Raw genomic sequence first — 18,646 nt, forward strand, 5'->3', positions numbered from 1 at the left:
TCCATTAATCAAACGAAAATCAAAGAACCAGAAATTTTGTCTATATAAACTTACTTGAAGTCAAAACAGAACCCAGATGCTTGAAAACTAGGGTTTTACTTCGTCCAGCTGTTGGGGAGGAAGAGAGAAGATGCAGTCGCTCCTACCAGAACATCCCAATCTCTTCCAAACCTGAACCGCCCTCCTTTAGTAGTCACAAGACACCTCCCCAGCACAGAGCGCCACACCCAAAGTTTCACCTTTACCTGTACCTTCGAAAATCTCTAATCTGCTAGGGTTTTGGGCAGCAACAGAACAACACCGCTTCTTGGCAATATCCAACCAGATTTAAACTCTCCAAACCCTCTACCAACTAGGCCAGAGATTCTCTGAACTATAGAGAATCTATCTCTCCATACACTCTCTTAATCTAAGGGTGTATGGGAAAAGAAGAAGAAAGAAAAAAGGAAGAAATAGACCTGCTCTGATACCAAGATGTAAATCAGTCCTCAAATATTAGGTGTAAATTTGAAGATTAGAAGAAAAAGGAAGAAGAGAAGTAAGAGCAGCAACACAAGAGAAGAAGATGGCGAAAAGAGAAGGAAGAAGAAGAAGAATCGAATTATCTTCCCTTTCTCCTCTAATCCTTTTTTTTATTAAGAATTATAGTTAGAGTAATGACAAGTATGCCCTTAAGTGGGTGGCCAGCTAGGCAGTAACATAAAGAAATTAATCAAAAAGAAATAACAGGCCCATTAAGAGAGGCCCATTAGCCAACAATAAAAGAAAAGATATTACAAGAGAAGATACTAGGACCCATTCGGCCCAGTCTCTTTACATGTTGAAAAGGCAATTTTAAGATACCACATCTAGATACACTTCGAATACACATGGATATGATGGAAAAATTAAGATATGCATGGATACACTAGGGATATTCAAATAAATACTACAAATATATAAATTATAATAAATGAAAGCTTTAATGTTTTGTGACCTATTAAAAAAATGCAATGAATAAGGTAAAAATACAAAAGAAACATGTATTTTAATATATAACTACTTCATGTGAAGTATAAACTATCAAGATATGCTTAGGGGACACTAGAAAATGGTAAAATAATTAAAATTTGCATGTATATCTTGGCAAACCAATACTATAAATCTCATTAATGATTATACAATAATTAGGGCCTATTCGTTTGCTCTGAAGTCTGACATCTGAAAGTGCAATAATTACATTAAGAGGTATATTGGTATTGGTGAACTTTTCTTTCCTCTGAACTCTGAATGCAGAGAATGTTGCTCTGAATTCTGAATTCTGAAAATTATCAAATATCCATTTGACCCCATATATGAGAGTTTTTGTTTGTCTTTTAGGGGGTATCATTGAAAAACAAAAAGTTGTATGATTGCACTTTAAGAGATAAGAGATAAGAGGAAACGATCAACCATTTTTCTCTTAAAGTTAAAAGATTCCTATTAAGAGATAGGAGTTAAGAGGAAACGAACAGGCATCTTAAAGCAATGATGAATGAGCCCTCTATATGAAGAATTTGAGAGATTTTAAGGATTACAAGGGCTTTTTGCAAAATTAGTGAGAAGATAGAGAAGAAAAAGAGAAAATCAAAATCACTCCACAAGCACCTAAAATCACTCTAGGGTTAAACAAAAAAAACACTATAGGGTTAATGGGAATCACTCACCACAAGCACAATATGCAGAAAGATCCCTTTAAAATCATACAATATCCATCTCCACCTTTTTTACATACACACACATACACATATAGACACTACAAGGGTGGCCAGATGGCCCATCATAGGGGTCTATAACAAAGAAATAGAGAAATTTCAGAACTACTTAACCAATTACTATGAAACTTTAAACACAACATACAAAATGATCAAAAATACCCTTTTGTCTAAAAAGACAAAAATACATAAAGTTTTCAATGAGTTTCCTTTATCCTTCTTTGTTTCTACATTAAGGTAACTCTATCAAAAACAAGCTCAAGCAGATCATTAGACATTTAGACCTTTCATTTTCTCCAATTTGTTGGTGAAAAGAGAACAAAGAGAACATGCATTGAACATGTATTATATGGGTAAAGGTTTCCCAAACAGGTCAAGCTGGGAGAATCCATATATAACCTACCCTATTTGAGCAACATAGACAGATAATCTGACAGATTCAAACTATTCACTAAGTAGGACACCTTGGTCATATGTTTAATCCCCAACTTCACATCGTCCCTATACCCACCTTGTATTGGTGGTTTATCAAACTAGTTTTAGCTGTTCAAAGTTGTAAATTTTTAATAAAAAAACTTGCTCATAAAAGGGCTTTTGGACCAAACTTTGTTCAATAACCATAAGGTAGAAGAATAACACGGGGAATCCTTTTAGACAGGAAACTTATTTGTGATATGGAAGATTCCAAAGTCATTTGTACTTTTCTAAATAACTCAACTAGGACCATGACAGCTCTATAGATTCCATGAGTGCAGATGCAAGAAACTTCCTTTCAACTATAAGAAAACTAGTGCATTTCAAGGACATTGTAAACAAAGCAAAAAAAAAGACAAAAATGGGTAAAAATATCACTTACAGAATGGCTGGGGCTTTCAGGAATGCACGAGCAAGTGCCACCCGCTGCTTCTCACCACCACTTAACTGTGAGAAACAAATTATCTTATCATAAAACCAAGTAGCCTAACTCAATAATTATATGAATCTTCAATCTTTGGAAATTGCAAGTTTTATCCTCAACCTCAAAAAAAGAAATAACTTGGATATAACAATTTCAAGAACAACTTCAAATTAATATGTTTACAATGAGAACTGTTTATAGGAAAAGTGTTGCACTTCAAGAGATCTGCAACAACTGCCAAAGTGTATCCGTCGAAGAGCATGGGCAATTCTGGGAAAAAAAGTGGAGTATTGTATTCAATAGAGCTGTAGTCAGGTTGAATTCTGATTGGATCAGGCCACATTCGAATCTAATATGATTATTGAACATAGACATCTGAATCTAATTCGAAATCTGATTGGATTTTGGGATACCATATCAGACTCAAATTTAATTGGAGTCTGCTTTATATTTATTTATAATAAAGAAAAAACTAATAATTAAAAAAAAGTTTATTACGTTTTAAATTATATATATATAAATATATATATATATATCATCATCATCATCATCATCATCATCCAAGCCTTATCCCAACTATATGGGGTTGGCAACCCTAGTTGCTATTCAGATTCAAATTGCAACAGATTAGTTCTTCTTACAGGTGCTGTTGGTGGTCTTCTATGCACCTGAACATACCATCTTAGTCTACTCTCTCTCATTTTATAACCTATTGGAGCTATTCCTACGTTCTTTCGAATGACTTCATTTCTGATCCTATTCCTTTCTCGATTGTCCACTCATCCATCTTAACATATGCATATCTGCCAGACTCATTTTTTGGATATGTTGCTTCTTGACTGCCCAATATTCTGCTCAATACAACATAGCTGGCCTTAACAACTGTTTTATAAAATTTTGGACACACATACACATAAAGCCAAATAACCTGATCAGATGCATTGTAATTAGAACCACCGGATCTGAAAAATTAAATTGGATATTTAATTAAAGTAGGTAAATTAACTCAGCCAATGTGGGCTTGTCATACATTGCCAGTTCCCAAACCTAAATAGAGAAGAGTTGTCTTGAGTTAAAATCACCAAATTTTTATGAACATTGATCCTAAATTGCCATTCCATGCTCATGCTAGGGCATTCCCAAAAGTGATGCACTACACCTTAACGTGTAGTGAGAATTGTACAAGTTCTAGGGCATTCCTTGCAAACAACACGTCACAACAACACCAAGTTGTGGTGAAAAAAAGGCAAAGCTTCTTCCATTTTTTGAATGAGAGTATGTAAAGAAGTTAGTCCAAGAAACAAGAATTCAATTTTCTATTTCAAATATAGAAAACATAACAATAAAAACAACGAAATTAGTAAGCACAATGAAGAGGAAAAGGATTAACATTGCATGGTTACAACAAAATAAATGGAAGGGGGAAGAGCTACATAAATTGATGTGTTTAATAGTTGTCAAGGCGATGCCTAGGCAACGAGGCACCCTTGAAGGTTCACCTCACCTAATAACCAAGCAGTTTTGTATATTGTGGTATAAAATGCTTTTATATTCTTAGTCCTTTTAGTATAATTATAAAATAGACATTATTAAACTAAAATATTCATTTTGTGTGTTTATATGCTAATTTTTTTTATTATTTTCTTATTTGTTAGGGTTCAAGCAACATAAACATTGTTAAATGTTGTATTTATCCTCAAAGACATCAAAACCTAAACCAATAAGCAAGGAAGAACTTAAAATTTTGTCTTTTTTTTATCATTTAAAATTTTGTCTAATTAACACATTATCTTCTTCCACATCTTCCTATAACAAAATAGGGGTTCATATTTTCATTTATTTCTTCTTTTTCTTATATTTATCTTCAAAGACTTCAAAACCTAAACCAATAAGCAAGGAAGAACTTAAAATTTTGTCTAACTAACACATTATCTTCTTCAACATCTTCCTGTAACAAAATAGGGGTTCATATTTTTTGAATTTTCTTTTCTTTCTTCTTTTACTTATAAATAAGTTGATTTTCTATACTTTAACATGAAGTTTATACCTTTCTTATGAAAATTATGGATAATTGTTAAGGTAATATGATTATGGAACCTAGGGAACTACCCTATGATATATGTTTTTTACTTAAAAAAATTCATCACCTAGGGGACAACTAGGGGCCCACCTAGGCGACTAGGCAACAAGGTGCCCCCTGTCGCCTAGCCTCGCCTTGGCATCTTGAAAACTAAGCTATAAACAATGGTACATGAGAAAAGTAAAAAAATAGAAATGGCATTAGCAATAATAATTGATAAAGATCTAAAAATTCAACTAGACTTCTTTTAGGTGAGGAACTTATTAACATAATTAGTGCTTATGCACCTCAAGTAGATATAAAAAAATTATAAGACAACAACAAAACAAATATATTTCTAAGGGAAGTTTAGATGGGTGTGTGGGGAGATGTAGGATATGATATGGTGCAAGGATGATTTGGTTTTTGGCACTACAACAAAACAAAGATGCAACTCTAAAATTTACAACAGCCTATGATACAGCAATAGTAAACACATATTTTCAAAAGAAGAATGAATATTAATCAAACTCAAGTCAAATAGGCATTCTTCCTTAATAGGAGAATAAAACAAGTGATGTGTAAGGATTGCAAAGTTATTCAAGGGGAAATCTTAATTGCACAAGCTACTTACCTCAATGGTTTCACCATTGCCTTCTATCAAGATTGTTGGGAGTCAATGAAAGGAGATCTTATGAAAATGTTTGAGAAATGTTTTCGTAAGGGAATTATCAACAAGGGTATTAGTGCAACTCTTATTGCCTTGATCCCTAAGAAAACAGGTGCTTGCCATCCCAAGGGGATCCACTCTCCCCTTTTCTTCTCACTCTCATTGCAGAGATGTTTGGTAGATTGATTTCTAAAGCTTATAGAATGGGGGTAATAAAGGGGTGGAGAGTTGGAAGAGATAATGTGGAAGGTAACTCATCTTCAAATGTTTTATGAGTAATGAATGATTTTCTTAAAAATTAGAAAACATAAATGACACAGAGAAAACTTCCCACAATGAGGCATGAGATACAGCATCAATAACTCATCTTCGATTTGCAGATAATATCATTATTTTTTGTCAAAATGAGGGTGAGCAAGAGGCTAGAAATTTAAAATTGTTGGTGAGCTTCTTTGAGAAAGTGACGAACCTCAAGGTGAATCTCAACAAGAGTATGATTGCAGGTGTTAATATGGGGAAAGAAGAGGATGGGTTGTGGGCAGGGGAATTAGGATGCATGACAACTAATTGGCCGTTGAAATATTTAGGACTTCCTCTTGGTGCAAATCCTAGAACCTTGGCTTTCTGGAACCCGGTAGTGGAAAGGTTTGAAAAGATATTGGTAGTGTTGAAAAGGAATTATATTTCTCTTGGGGTAGGATAACACTCATCAAATCCACCTTAGCTAATCTTCCAGTATATTTCCTTTCAGTATTTAGCATGCCCCAAGCCATTGAAAAGAGGATCGAGAAAATTATGAGGGATTTTCTGTGGGAACCGGGGGAGGAAAAGAAAGATCATCTAATTAGATGGGAAGTGGTGAGTCGAAGTAAGGAATGTGGTGGGTTGGATTTAGGAAGAATGAAAGAAAAGAATGTGTCTCTTTAAGATAAGTGGTTGCGGAGATTTCCACAAGAAACAGATAAACTGTGGCATAAGGTGGTGGTTAGCATTCATGGGCTCTCTAAGAATGGTTGGAATGCTGGAGTGTCCAACAGGGCTTCTAGTGCGTCTCCTTGGAAAGCTATTCATAAAGTTCTCCTGCACTTTGTTACTCACATCAGATTTGATCTCAACTCAGGTAATAAAATTAAATTCTGGGAAGATCTATGGCTGGGTGAGGCTCCCTTAAAGGATTTGTTCCCATCATTATTTGCTCTTTCTGTCTCTCATCTTTCAAAGGAAACCCTATTTCTGAATTTGTAACTCCCTCTCCCTCCTGTTTTGGATTTGGTTGGAACTTGGGCTTCCATAGGAATGTAATACAGAATTGAGTTGTGTATAAAATCTCTTACAAATTCTTGATGGAGTATTCTTAGATGAAAATAAAGGAAATAGTTGTATCTGGTCTATTCATCCTTCAAGGGCGTTCCGTTGTGCCTATTTCTTTAAATCTTTGTCTTCTTTAATGTTAAAGGTAGCACATTGGGTGAAATCAATGAATTTACTCTCAGAATTTACTCACGATGATGTAATCAGAACGTGGAGCACAATTGCAGCTTCATCATCCTCAAAGAAGAATATTCTAAGAGCTTGAGGCCCACCTGAGAATGGCTTCCTCAAACTGAACTTTGATGGAAGTAGTTTTGGAAACTCGGGTCCTTTTGGAATGGGAGGGATGATAAGGGATGAAAATGGAGTAATTTTGGGTTTGTTCTCAGGACCGCTTGGAGTAAGAGACTCAACAACAGCTAAGTCGAAGGCAGTGGTTTTTGGAATTCAAAAAGCTGCAGAGATAGGGATAAGGAAATAAATGAAGGAGATTCTAAAGTAACCATAAGCTGGCTGAAATGAAATGAGAAGACTCCTTGGTGTTTCAAGAAGGAAATCAAAAAGTTTAGGAGCCTTTCACGGGAGATGAAATTGGATTTTCATTGGATCCCAAGATCAGCCAACTGTCTAGCAGCTCACTTAGTAAAGCAAGGGGTTAACAGGGAGCATTGTTTCTGGGATAATTTGTAAAGCTAAAAAGATAAATTTTTTCTGTTATTTGATGTTTTTCTTTGCTAAGTTTGTTTGGGGGTAGCCAAGGCTATCTAAAAATTGTAACTTTTTCTCTCTTTATTAATAAATTTTCTGTTGCTAATCAATAAAAAATAACATTTCTTAGAGTTCCAGCAGCAGGAAGATACTATTGGAAGGAGGGTTAGACACTTAGACCTCCCTCCATTGGGATTGTAATTTAGATCTAGTAACAACAAATCAAATGGACAGAAAACTGTATGTACAAACTGGTTCTCATACTGGTGATAAGTCATCAGGTGTCTATAGTTGTTTGACATGTCAACCTCCAAACATCATGCAAGAGACATAGTGATAAATAATACTCATATCATAGATAACTCAAAATATAGTAAAACCAGATTTTTTTTGATAGATATTAAAGCATACATTCCCTATTGGATTTTTTTGTCGCATGATATCTTATTTAACTACAGCTTGGAAAACCTCCAAAATAAGAAAATTAGGTATCATAATAAATTCCAAAGTTGGTGCAAGTGTCTGGCATATGTAGACCCTACAGTTTCAAGGTGTCTATAGAACACCTTTGAATACTGTTATAGATGTACCTTAGTATAGTTAGCACTTGATCATGGTAACCACAAGAAAGAAAAATTATTTAGTTCTCAGTAAAAATTAAGCAAAGTAAAATAAGGAACTTGAACTCTATCATAAATGAGGTATTCAGGAACACTCTTTGAGGATATAATAGATCACTTTCTCATGCTTTGTGGACAGGAGTTAAGAAAAAAATAGCAGGTTTCAAATCATTCCTTTCATTATAGCTCACCTTAAGTCCACGTTCTCCAACCACAGTTGAATATTTCTCGGGAAAATTCATTATAGTTTCATGGATGGCTGCACGTCTAGCAGCATTATATACCTAAATTTTAGAAAAGTAATCAGAATGGGTGTCAGGCTACAATGTTCGAAATATGAAAATTAAATGGCATTGGACTAACCTCCTCTTCTGTTGCTGATAGACGGCCATAGTGAATGTTATGGAATATTGTATCATTGAAAAGCACCTTCCCATTAAAAACCAAATCACCAAAGTTTAAACATACATGAAATTATGAGATATAACAAAATAGTTTGCAACTTTATGTGACGAGAAAACAAATACCAAGAGTAAAGAAACATAAATTTGTTTCACTTGTTAACTTACAGTATCTTGTGGTACAACACCAATAGACTTCCGGAGACTCTCAAGGGTCACATCCCGTATATCCTGGCCATCTATTCTTATCTGCCAAGGAAATACTTATTAATAGCTCCTTGGGGGAACAACTTTGTTGTAAATTACTAAGCATACTTGAAGGGTGTCTCTCCTGATGTCCAGATGCTAGATGATGGAAAGAATGTAGCAATGGTAATTTCAAAGTGAAATCCTATTGCAACAGAATTATAGATAAGTAGAGCATTCTAATCAAAATGGTTTTTGGGATATCCTATTCTGCCTAGAATGGAGGATTTTCTGTGACTAGTGGCACTTGATAGTATTCTCACAGTGAATCACTTGAAAAGGAGAGGCCTTCAGCTAACCATCTTGTGCTAGATGTGCAACATCAGTGCAGATGTTAAACATTTACTCATATCATGCAGTATGTTTAGAAGACAAGTACAGCAGCTGGTGCATCCACAAGATACAATTGCTTTTTGACTTAGCTGGAGTTGTATTTACTTTTGCCATTTGTTAAAGCATTTGGGAAGGGGAAAAAAAAAGAATAGAAAAAATTTGATAGAAAGCAGAAGGATTATTAAAGATAATGTGCTGATGTGGGCAATATGATTTGGATGGATTAGTGCACCCAAAACTTATGAATGTTCATAGATTCTCTTTAGGGTCTAGGTTTTGGTTTTCTTTTATTTTAGAGAAATTCTCTTTCCATGTTAGTATTTTACCATAAAAAAACGATATTGAAATATCCACCTTCTGGGGCATCCTCCTGAGAGTGGGCATAGGGTTGTCAACCGGACTGGATTTGGTCCAATCCAGTCCAATCCAATATTGGTACATTTACAAATGGACAGGACCAAATCCATACAAACCAAGTCCAAACCAGTCCAAATAAAATGCAAATGGACCAGATTGGGTCCATCCAATCCAAATTGAATCAAATACCAAAATACATGAGAAATCCAGAAATTATATAAAAAAACTACAACACCTTCTGCTATCCAATCCAGTCCAATTAAATTGCAAATGGGCCGGATTGGGTCCAACTCAATCCAAATTGAGTCAAACACCAAAATAACATGAGAAATCCAAAATACATATATATAAAAAAAACTACAACACCTGCTACAATCCCATCCAATCCAATTAAAATGCAAATGGACCAGATTGGGTCCAATCCAGCCCAATTAAAATGCAAACGGACCAGATTGAATCCAAATCCAAATCCAAAGTAAATGAACAAAAGTACTTTGATAAAACAGATTTCATAAAAGTGCTTTTGTAAACGTAGTTTCATAAAAATGCTTTTGTAAAAGTGCTTTCATAAAAGTACTTTAATAAAAGTACTTTGATAAAAGTACTTTGATAAAAGTACTTTCGTAAAAGTGTTTTCGTAAAAGTGCTTTTGTAAAAGTACTACAAAGGTGCTTTCACAAAAGTACTTTCATAAAATTACTTTTTATAAAAGCTCATTTGTAAAAGTGCTTTCATAAAAGTGTTTTTATAGAAGTAATTTCATAAGAGTACTTTCATAAGGGTACTTTTGTGAAAGTACTTTTATAAAAATGCTTTCACAAAATCACTTCCGTAAAAATGCTTTTATAAAAATAATTTCGTAAAAGTGCTTTCATAAAAATGCTTCCATAAAAGTGCTTTCATAAAAATGCTTCCATAAAAGTGACTTTATGAAAATACATTTTGCAAAAGTTATTTTATAAAAATAATTTTGTAAAAATATTTCAAAGTACTTTGGAGTGTTTTTATAAAAGCACTGTGGTTCGCATATTTAATGACTTTGGACTACCAGACCAATCGGTTTTGTCCAAATTCGGTCCACTACATATACAGGCCATTTATATTTGGACCGGTCTGAGTCCATATAATCTTTTGGACCGTCCAACCCATCCAAAAGACATTTGGACTGGATGGGGTCCAATCCAAATCCAGTCCATTGACACCCCTAAATGGGCACTACCCCAGCATTAATTATACCTGCATAGATAAATTCCATTTTTTGAACATTACAAATTTACAATATGATATCCCATAAACATAAGACTTAGCCATTTCTATTCTGAAAATAATAACTGCATAGGACAGCCTAATCTCTGTGCTTTTAGTCAAAAGTTGGGAATTTGGGAAATAGTATCATTACTTTGGTTTAAGATTAAATTTGGAGCTGGCAAGCATCAGAATGAGTGTTCAAGTCTGGGAACGTCCACTTTGCAGGAAAAGAAATGCCAAAGGTTTTGACTGTTTCCAGTCTACCCCAGATAGCCGGGAGGCCCAGGACCAACATCACATAATGGCCTAACTTCAGAGCATATAATTCATATGACGAAAAAATAAGCTATAAGTCAAACAATACAAATTGCACATGTGACAATATTGGACGTTGGTACCAAATAATTTACCAACGTAAGAAAAATAAAAGAAATAAATTACTCACAGCTCCTGAATGAGTGTCAAAAAATCTGTACAGCAATCTAAGTATGGTTGACTTACCTGCACATCATGATGAATAAATTAACAGCAGCAAGAAAATATGAAGAATAAAATACACATTTTTTGATGCTAAAGACTAAAGATTTGTCATGGTAAATGTAAAATTCAGTGAAAAGAAAATAAAAAAGGAATATAAGAGATACAGGATCTGCAGACCAATAACCCAAAAAGAAAAAGAAAAAGAAAAGAAGCCAGATGAGGATCAAGGGAAGCAGAAAAAACTATGACAACAACAATAATCAACACCCTCAAACGTCAATAGTGAGCACACGTGAAAATCTACAACAAACTACCTCAATATACAAAACAACCAAGCTCAACCCCAAAAGCCAACCAGCAAACTAGGCAACTCTAAGACCACAACATAACCACCATGACTGTTGAAATATTTAGTGTTTAAAGTGTATGAGGAATGGGAAAAACTTGGTCCCAGTCCATATAGCTTCAAACCTAGTCTTTCAAGAAAAAGGAAAGCATAAAAAAGTTGACTACCACTTTGTGATGGAAAAAGTACTACATGGAACTTCTTTTTGTCAAAAACAACAATAAATACCATTTCTTATAGACAAAAGAGTACAAAAGGTCTTCCTGTGTACATGACACTTTATGATTTACAGAACAAGCTAACTTAGTGATACTATGAGCCAAGATATTCAGGTTCCTATTTACATAACAGAACTTCACATCTTTAAATTTACTCTTGACCTCCTGAACTTCATCAAAAAGAAACATATTCTCCCAGCTGAACTCCTTTGTCTTTCCTGAAAGCTTCCAAACAAGTTGTTGAGTGTCTGAAAAAAGTAGGACTTTTTAAAGCTTATATTTATAGCTTCCTTTTAAGTTTATTTCTACTATATCCATATGGTCTGACTCTGACAATCAGTAAGCAGATCTATTTGTTCGAAAGTAGAAGATTGACTCTCTGATTGATTCTCCATAATTTTAGGTCCATCAGTTTAGGAAACATACATAAGTCAGTTTCCTAGAATCATGGGATATTAATTGGAGAATCTCACAGATATAGAAATTAGTTTTCTAAGAAAAGTTAGTTTCCTATTTTATCGCCCTGTAAGTTAGCTCTGTAATTCTATATAAAGCTGTGTATATGCTCCTTCCAAGACAATACAATCAATTAAATTTTTCTCTCAAATTCTCTCATGGTATCAGAGCTGGTCATGACCTAATCTACAAATAGTATCTCTTCGGTCATCTCTGCTACTGCTGGTTCAAGAACTCTCTAACAGTATTTGGGAGGTTCTTGAGTGTCCTTGATTCTTCTTCGAGATCGGCTACAGATCTGAACTCTACATTTTTTTTTTCTTCTGGGCTGCTGCGCCATCGGATTCATCCTTTTTCTTGGATCTCTTTGTAGAGACATCGGATCAGTCTGAAATCTTAGATCTGGTGTTGCCCATAGCAGATTTACTGAATCTCTTTGGTTTGGTTTGGATCAGTTTTGATTTTGAGAGGTTTTGATCCACTCTTCAGTTTGGTGGAACATTACAGGTACCTTTTTTTGGACATTGGCTGAAAGATTCTTTAGGCCTTCATCGCCAACCCTTACTAAATTTTTCAGACCTTCATTGTCTGTTTTTCTCTCTTTCTTGAAGCCTGCCCAATATGTCAGAAGCCACCGTATCAAATACCACTGCACAATCTGAAGAAGTCTCCTCCCATCAAGCATCTAGCGACCTACAAAACATTCAGGCAGCATATAGGTTGAACAGGAAAAATTATTTGAAGTGGTCTCAGTTTGTTCGAACATATTTAAAGGGAAAAGGAAAGCTTAGCCATCTCTTAGGGACGGGACCGAAGGAAGGAGAACCAAGATTTGATGCATGGGGCAAAGCTGACTCCATGATCATGTCATGGTTATGGAATTCAATGAACCCTGAAATCAGCGACACGTGTATGTTTTTATCCAGCTAAAGAGATCTAGGATGACGTCCGACAAACATATTCAAAGGCATGTGATGCAGCACAAGTGTACGAAATTAAAGTCAAGACTGGAGCGACCAAACAAGGCAGCAAGGCAGTTACCAAGTACGCAAATTTACTGCAGAACCTGTGGCAAGAACTCGATCATTATCGGTGCATTGAGACTAAATGTGCAGCAGATGCAGCAACCCTAGAGAGTTTTAACAAAAAAGATCGCGTTTATGACTTTCTTGCAGGACTCACCGCAGAATTTGATCAAGTTAGGGTTCAGATTCTCGGCAAAGAAGAGGTACCATCTCTAAACGAGACTATTTCTCTGATTCGTGCTGAAGAAAGCCGTAGGGGGGTTATGCTTGAACCCCAAGTACTAGAAGGTTCAGCCATGGCTACAAGGATGAAACAACCGAAAATACTGGAAGGAATGAAGACAGATTTGTCCTCTGCACAGGACAACAATGAGTCTCTTTGGTGTACCTATTGCAAGAAACCAAAGCACACCAAAGGGAAGTGTTGGAAGCTGAATGGTAAACCATCGAACAGGGAATGGGGCTACCGAGGAGGACAACAGAAGAGTCGAAATCAAGCTAACTTCACTACGAATCAGCCGAGCCAAGAAAAGCCTCCAGACAAGACCGAGTTCAATAAGGAGGAGATTGAAAAGTTAAGGGGGCTTCTGGGATCATTGGAGAAACCTAGTGGTGCAGGCTCTCTTGCAATCTCGGGTAAGTTTTCTATTCCTCACGGACTAAATGTCTCAGATGAACCTATTAGGGATTTATGGGTTATTGACTCAGGAGCCACAGATCACATGACTCACTCCTCACTACATTTTAGCACTTATACCCCCTGCCCAAGCAATCGAAAAATAGCCATTGCAGACGGTTCCCTTACTACCGTAGCTGGCCTTGGGGATATCCATATTAATCCATCACTTGCACTAAAAAATGTCCTTCATGTTCCCAAATTGTCCACTAACTTGGTATCCATCCAAAAACTCACCTATGACATGAACTGTAATGTGCTTTTCTATCCTTCTTACTGTATATTTCAGGACCAGGATTCGGGGAAGAGGATTGGACTTGCTAAGGAGAAGAATGGACTCTGCTATCTTGAAGAATCATGCAAATCAAATATTGTCTAGGATAAGTTATCTCCGTCATTCCTTTCATCATCCAACAAAGACACCATTTGGCTTCATCACTTTAGACTAGGACATCCATCTTTTGGAATTCTGAAAACTATGCTTCCCTCCTTGTTTAAAGGATTGAGTGTTGAATATTTTCATTGTGATGTGTGTGAATTTGCAAAACACAAGCGTGTGCCCTTTCCAATCAATAACAAGAGAAGTCCAGTCCCATTATTTTTTATCCATAGTGATATATGGGGACCCTCCACAGTTCCAAATGTGTCTGGCTCACGATGGTTCGTATCTTTTATTGATGACTGCACTAGGGTCTCTTGGATCTTTCTTCTTAAATCTAAATCAGATGTAAGTAGTGTACTCCCAAATTTCCATAACATGATTCAAAATTAGTTTGGGGTCAGAATCAAAAGATTAAGATCATATAATGCACGGGATTATTTCAACCAAACTTTATCCCCATATTTTCAAAAAGAAGGGATTATCCACTAATCCTCCTGCATTAATACTCCACAACAAAACGGAGTAGCAGAAAAGAAGAATGGTCATCTACTAGCTACAACCCGAGCCTTACATTATAAATCGATTACCTTCGAGGGTGTTGGGATTTAAAACACCAATGGAAACACTTTCTCAATTTTATCCCGATCTACGTACAACAAATAATCTCACCCCAAGAATCTTTGGATGCACTACTTTTGTCCATGTCCATAGCCATAATAGAGGGAAGTTAGATCCAAGAGTCGTCAAGTGTATTTTTGTGGGTTATTCATCCACCCAAAAGGGTTATAAGTGTTACCACCCACCTACCAAAAAATTCTTTGTCTCTATTGATGTCACTTTTTAAGAAAAAACACCATATTTCACTCAACCTTATCTTTAGGGGGAGTCCTTGTCATTCATTGAAGATAAGGACAGAGATTTATTCCCGCTTGGTCTACCTACAGTTTCTCAACACCCAAACTCAGCATCTATACCAGTTCAATCCGTATCTGTACCTATCGAACCACCTCAAACCAAACCAACTTCTTCACCCATTCATACCAGACCCATGATAGAGAATGATGAACTTTGTGACTCTATGAGAGTGCAGGTATATTCAAGAAGAAGAGACCAGGATCCTAATCTTGTGCAGGTTCAAGATTCAACTCCTAATCCTGAGAATGAGGTAAATACGGTTCCAAAAATTTCTTCTGAATTAGCATCTGACCAAGATCTTCCTATTGCCCTTAGGAAAGGCACAAGAGAATGCGCTAAACATCCCTTATATCCCTTAGCAAATTTTGTGTCCTTTAAAAAATTCTCACCATCACATAGAAGTTTCCTAGTTAGTCTAAACACCATTCATATTCCTAATACTTTATCTGAGGCATTATCTGATGAGAAATGGAAAGATGCTATGAGATAAGAGATGCAGACTCTAGATAAGAATCAAACATGGGAAATTGTTGACCTACCACCAGGAAAGAAACCCGTGGGCTGCAAGTGTGTTTTCACAGTAAAGTACAAGTCAGATGGCTCTCAAGAAAGATACAAGGCAAGACTCGTGGCAAAGGGATATACACAAACCTATGGTGTTGACTATCAGGAGACATTCGCTGCAGTGGTTAAGATGAATACGGTAAAAAATTTGTTGTCACTAGCAGCTAACTTCGACTGGTACTTGGAGCAATTTGATGTAAAGAATGCTTTTCTTCACTAGCAGCTAACTTCGACTGGCAAAAACTTTGTTGTCACTAGCAGCTAACCTCGCTCCAATGGCTAATAATGTTAAGGAGTATTTCGAGAAAACCCTCTCTGCCTATCTGGAAACTTTTGGGGTTATTCATCAAAGTTCTTGTTCCTACACTCCACAACAGAACGGAGTGGCAGAAAAGAAGAACTGACATGTGGTTGAAGTTGCCAGATCCCTCCTGTTTGCATCCCATGTTCCTATAAAATTTTGGGGAGATGTTCTTCTTACTACTAACTTTTTTATCAACCATATGCCCTCCCGGGTTCTTAACTTCAAAACCCCCTTTAGCCTTCTCTTCCCGGATGAGGATCTTTTTTCTCTTCCTCTCCGTGTTTTTGGGTGCACTTGCTATGTGCATGTTCACAGCCATCAAAGGCACAAATTTGAACCTAAGGCTCGTAAATGTGTTTTTCTGGGATATGCCTCCACACAGAAGGGATATTGCTGTTTTAATCCAGTTAGCGGCACCCGCTTTGTTTCTCGGGATGTCACATTTGCTGAGTTGACCCCATTCTTTAGTATTTCTCCTGAGGGGGAGAAATCTGAAGAACCCTTTGCTATGTCTCCAGCTATTCCTCTTCCCATTCCTCTTGAGTCCTCTCATGAGGTGTCCACTTCTCCCACTGGACCTACCTCCAATATTCCTGCTCCTCCTCCTCCACCTCATTCTCCTATAATTCCTCCTCATCCTATTCTCCAAAGGTGGTTCAAAAGCACTGATTCAAACATGGGCAAGTTGTCTCCACTCCTACAGAAGAGCCTCTTGTTCCTCCCATCATTACTGAGGTAACAGGTCAACCTTCCTCTGATCCATCTACATCTTTCCCGGCCCTTGGCCTTCCTATTGCTCTCCGCAAGGGCAAGCAGAAGTGTACAGCCCATTGTATCTCCAAATACCTGTCTTACAAATTCTCTCTCCTTCCTACTACTCTTTTCTTGCTTCTGTTTCTTCCCATGTGATACCCAGGTCCGTATCGGAAGCCTTATCTAAACCTGAATGGAGGGATGCTATGATGGCTGAACTGGATGCTTTGCATAACAACCATACCTGGGATATTGTTGACTTAACTGAAGGGAAGGAACCAGTGGGTTGTAAATGGGTGTTTACCATTAAATATCACTCTGATGGATCTATTGAGAGGTTTAAGACTGGGCTGGTTGCTAAAGGCTACACTCAGATGTATGGTATTGACTATCTTGAGACATTTGCCCTTGTAGCTAAGATGACCTCAGTCCGGGTTTTGTTATCTCTAGCCGCTACTTTTGATTGGCCCCTACACCAGTTCGATGTTAAAAATGCCTTCTTGAACGGAGACCTACATGAAGAGGTCTATATGTCTTTGCCTCCAGGGGTGTATGGGAAGGAAATACAAGGCAAGGTGTGTAAACTACAGAAATCTATTTATGGTCTCAAATAGTCTCCTCGGGATTGGTTTGAGAGGTTCAGGGCTGCTATTGTCTCCTTTGGTTACACACAAACTAAATCTGATCATACCCTGTTCTTGAAGAGAAATGGCTCACTAGTGACCTTCTTGATAGTTTATGTTGATGATATTGTGGTCACGGGTAATGACACTCAATAGGTCAGTAAACTCAAAAGATTTCTTAACTTTGAATTTGAGATCAAGGATTTGGGAGATCTTTGGTATTTTTTGGGCATTGAAGTTGCTAGATCTAAGGATGGTATCTTCATTTCTCAGTGTAAATATGTCCTTGACCTCCTTGTTGAGACTGGTAAACTTGGAACTAAACCAATCTCCACCCCTATTGATCCCAATCATAAGCTTTCTACTACAAATGGTGACCTTTTATCTAATAAGGGGGTGTTTCAGAGACTGCTTGGAAAGTTGTTATATCTTTGCATGACTTGGCCGGACACTTCCTATGCAATAAGTGTTATTAGTCAATTTATGCATTCTCCCAGAGATACTCATTCTGTGTTACTTGAAAGGTACTCTAGGGAAAGGTATTCTATTTGCCAAACATGGGCACATGAAGCTGGAAGCTTTCACTGATGTTGATTGGGCAGGATGTATTGATGATAGGAGATCCACCTCAGGCCATTGTGCTCTGGTTACTGGGAACATTGTGTCATGGAGGAGTAAGAAATAGTTTGTAGTTGCTAGATCCTCAGTTGAAGCAGAATACATGGCAATGGCACATGGTGTGTCAGAATTACTATGGCTACGATCCCTTTTAGAAGAATTGGGGGTTGATTATGAGAAGCCATTGATGCTCTACTATGACAACCAAGCAGCTATCAATATTGCACATAATCCTGTTCAGCATGACAGAACTAAGCACATTGAGGTTGATAGACATTTTATAAGGGAAAGAGTTTCCTCAAGAGAAGTTTGTTTGCCATTCATCACATCAGACGAGCAATTGGCTGATATCTTGACCAAGGGATTTCCAAGAGGGAAAATGACACACTATATAAGCAAGCTGGGCATGATTGACATCTATGCTCAGCTTGAGGGGGAATGTAAAGAGACTGGGCCGAATGGGTTCTAGTATCTTCTCTTGTAATATTTTTTTCTATTTTCCTATTAGCTAATGGGCCTCTCTTAATGGGCTTGTTATTTCTTTTTGTTTGATCTCTTTATGTTACTGCCTAGCTGGTCGCCCACTTAAGGGCATACCTGTAATTATTTTAACATTAATTTTTAGTAAAAAGGATTAGAGAAGAAAGGGAATGATGATTCGAACCTTTCTTCTCCTTCCTCCTCTTTTCTCCATCTTTTTCT

At 36.7% G+C, this 18,646-nt stretch overlaps 1 protein-coding gene across 1 annotated transcript in view; it reads right to left on the reverse strand.

Moving 5' to 3' along the window:
* The window catches only part of ABCB25 (ABC transporter of the mitochondrion 3), a 97,742-nt gene that overhangs the window by 30,027 nt on the left and 49,069 nt on the right, over nucleotides 1-18,646 (reverse strand). Inside the window, exons 14-18 of the mRNA XM_010253469.3 lie at nucleotides 11,030-11,085; nucleotides 8,569-8,649; nucleotides 8,363-8,428; nucleotides 8,191-8,283; nucleotides 2,590-2,654 (exon numbers count right to left, since the gene is read on the reverse strand). Of these exons, the coding sequence (XP_010251771.1) occupies nucleotides 2,590-2,654; nucleotides 8,191-8,283; nucleotides 8,363-8,428; nucleotides 8,569-8,649; nucleotides 11,030-11,085 (361 nt within the window). The remainder of the gene's footprint in view (nucleotides 1-2,589; nucleotides 2,655-8,190; nucleotides 8,284-8,362; nucleotides 8,429-8,568; nucleotides 8,650-11,029; nucleotides 11,086-18,646) is intronic.

This window comes from Nelumbo nucifera, chromosome 7 (assembly GCF_055504915.1).
Source record: "Nelumbo nucifera cultivar China Antique chromosome 7, China Antique-T2T, whole genome shotgun sequence".
Lineage (NCBI taxonomy): Eukaryota > Viridiplantae > Streptophyta > Magnoliopsida > Proteales > Nelumbonaceae > Nelumbo > Nelumbo nucifera.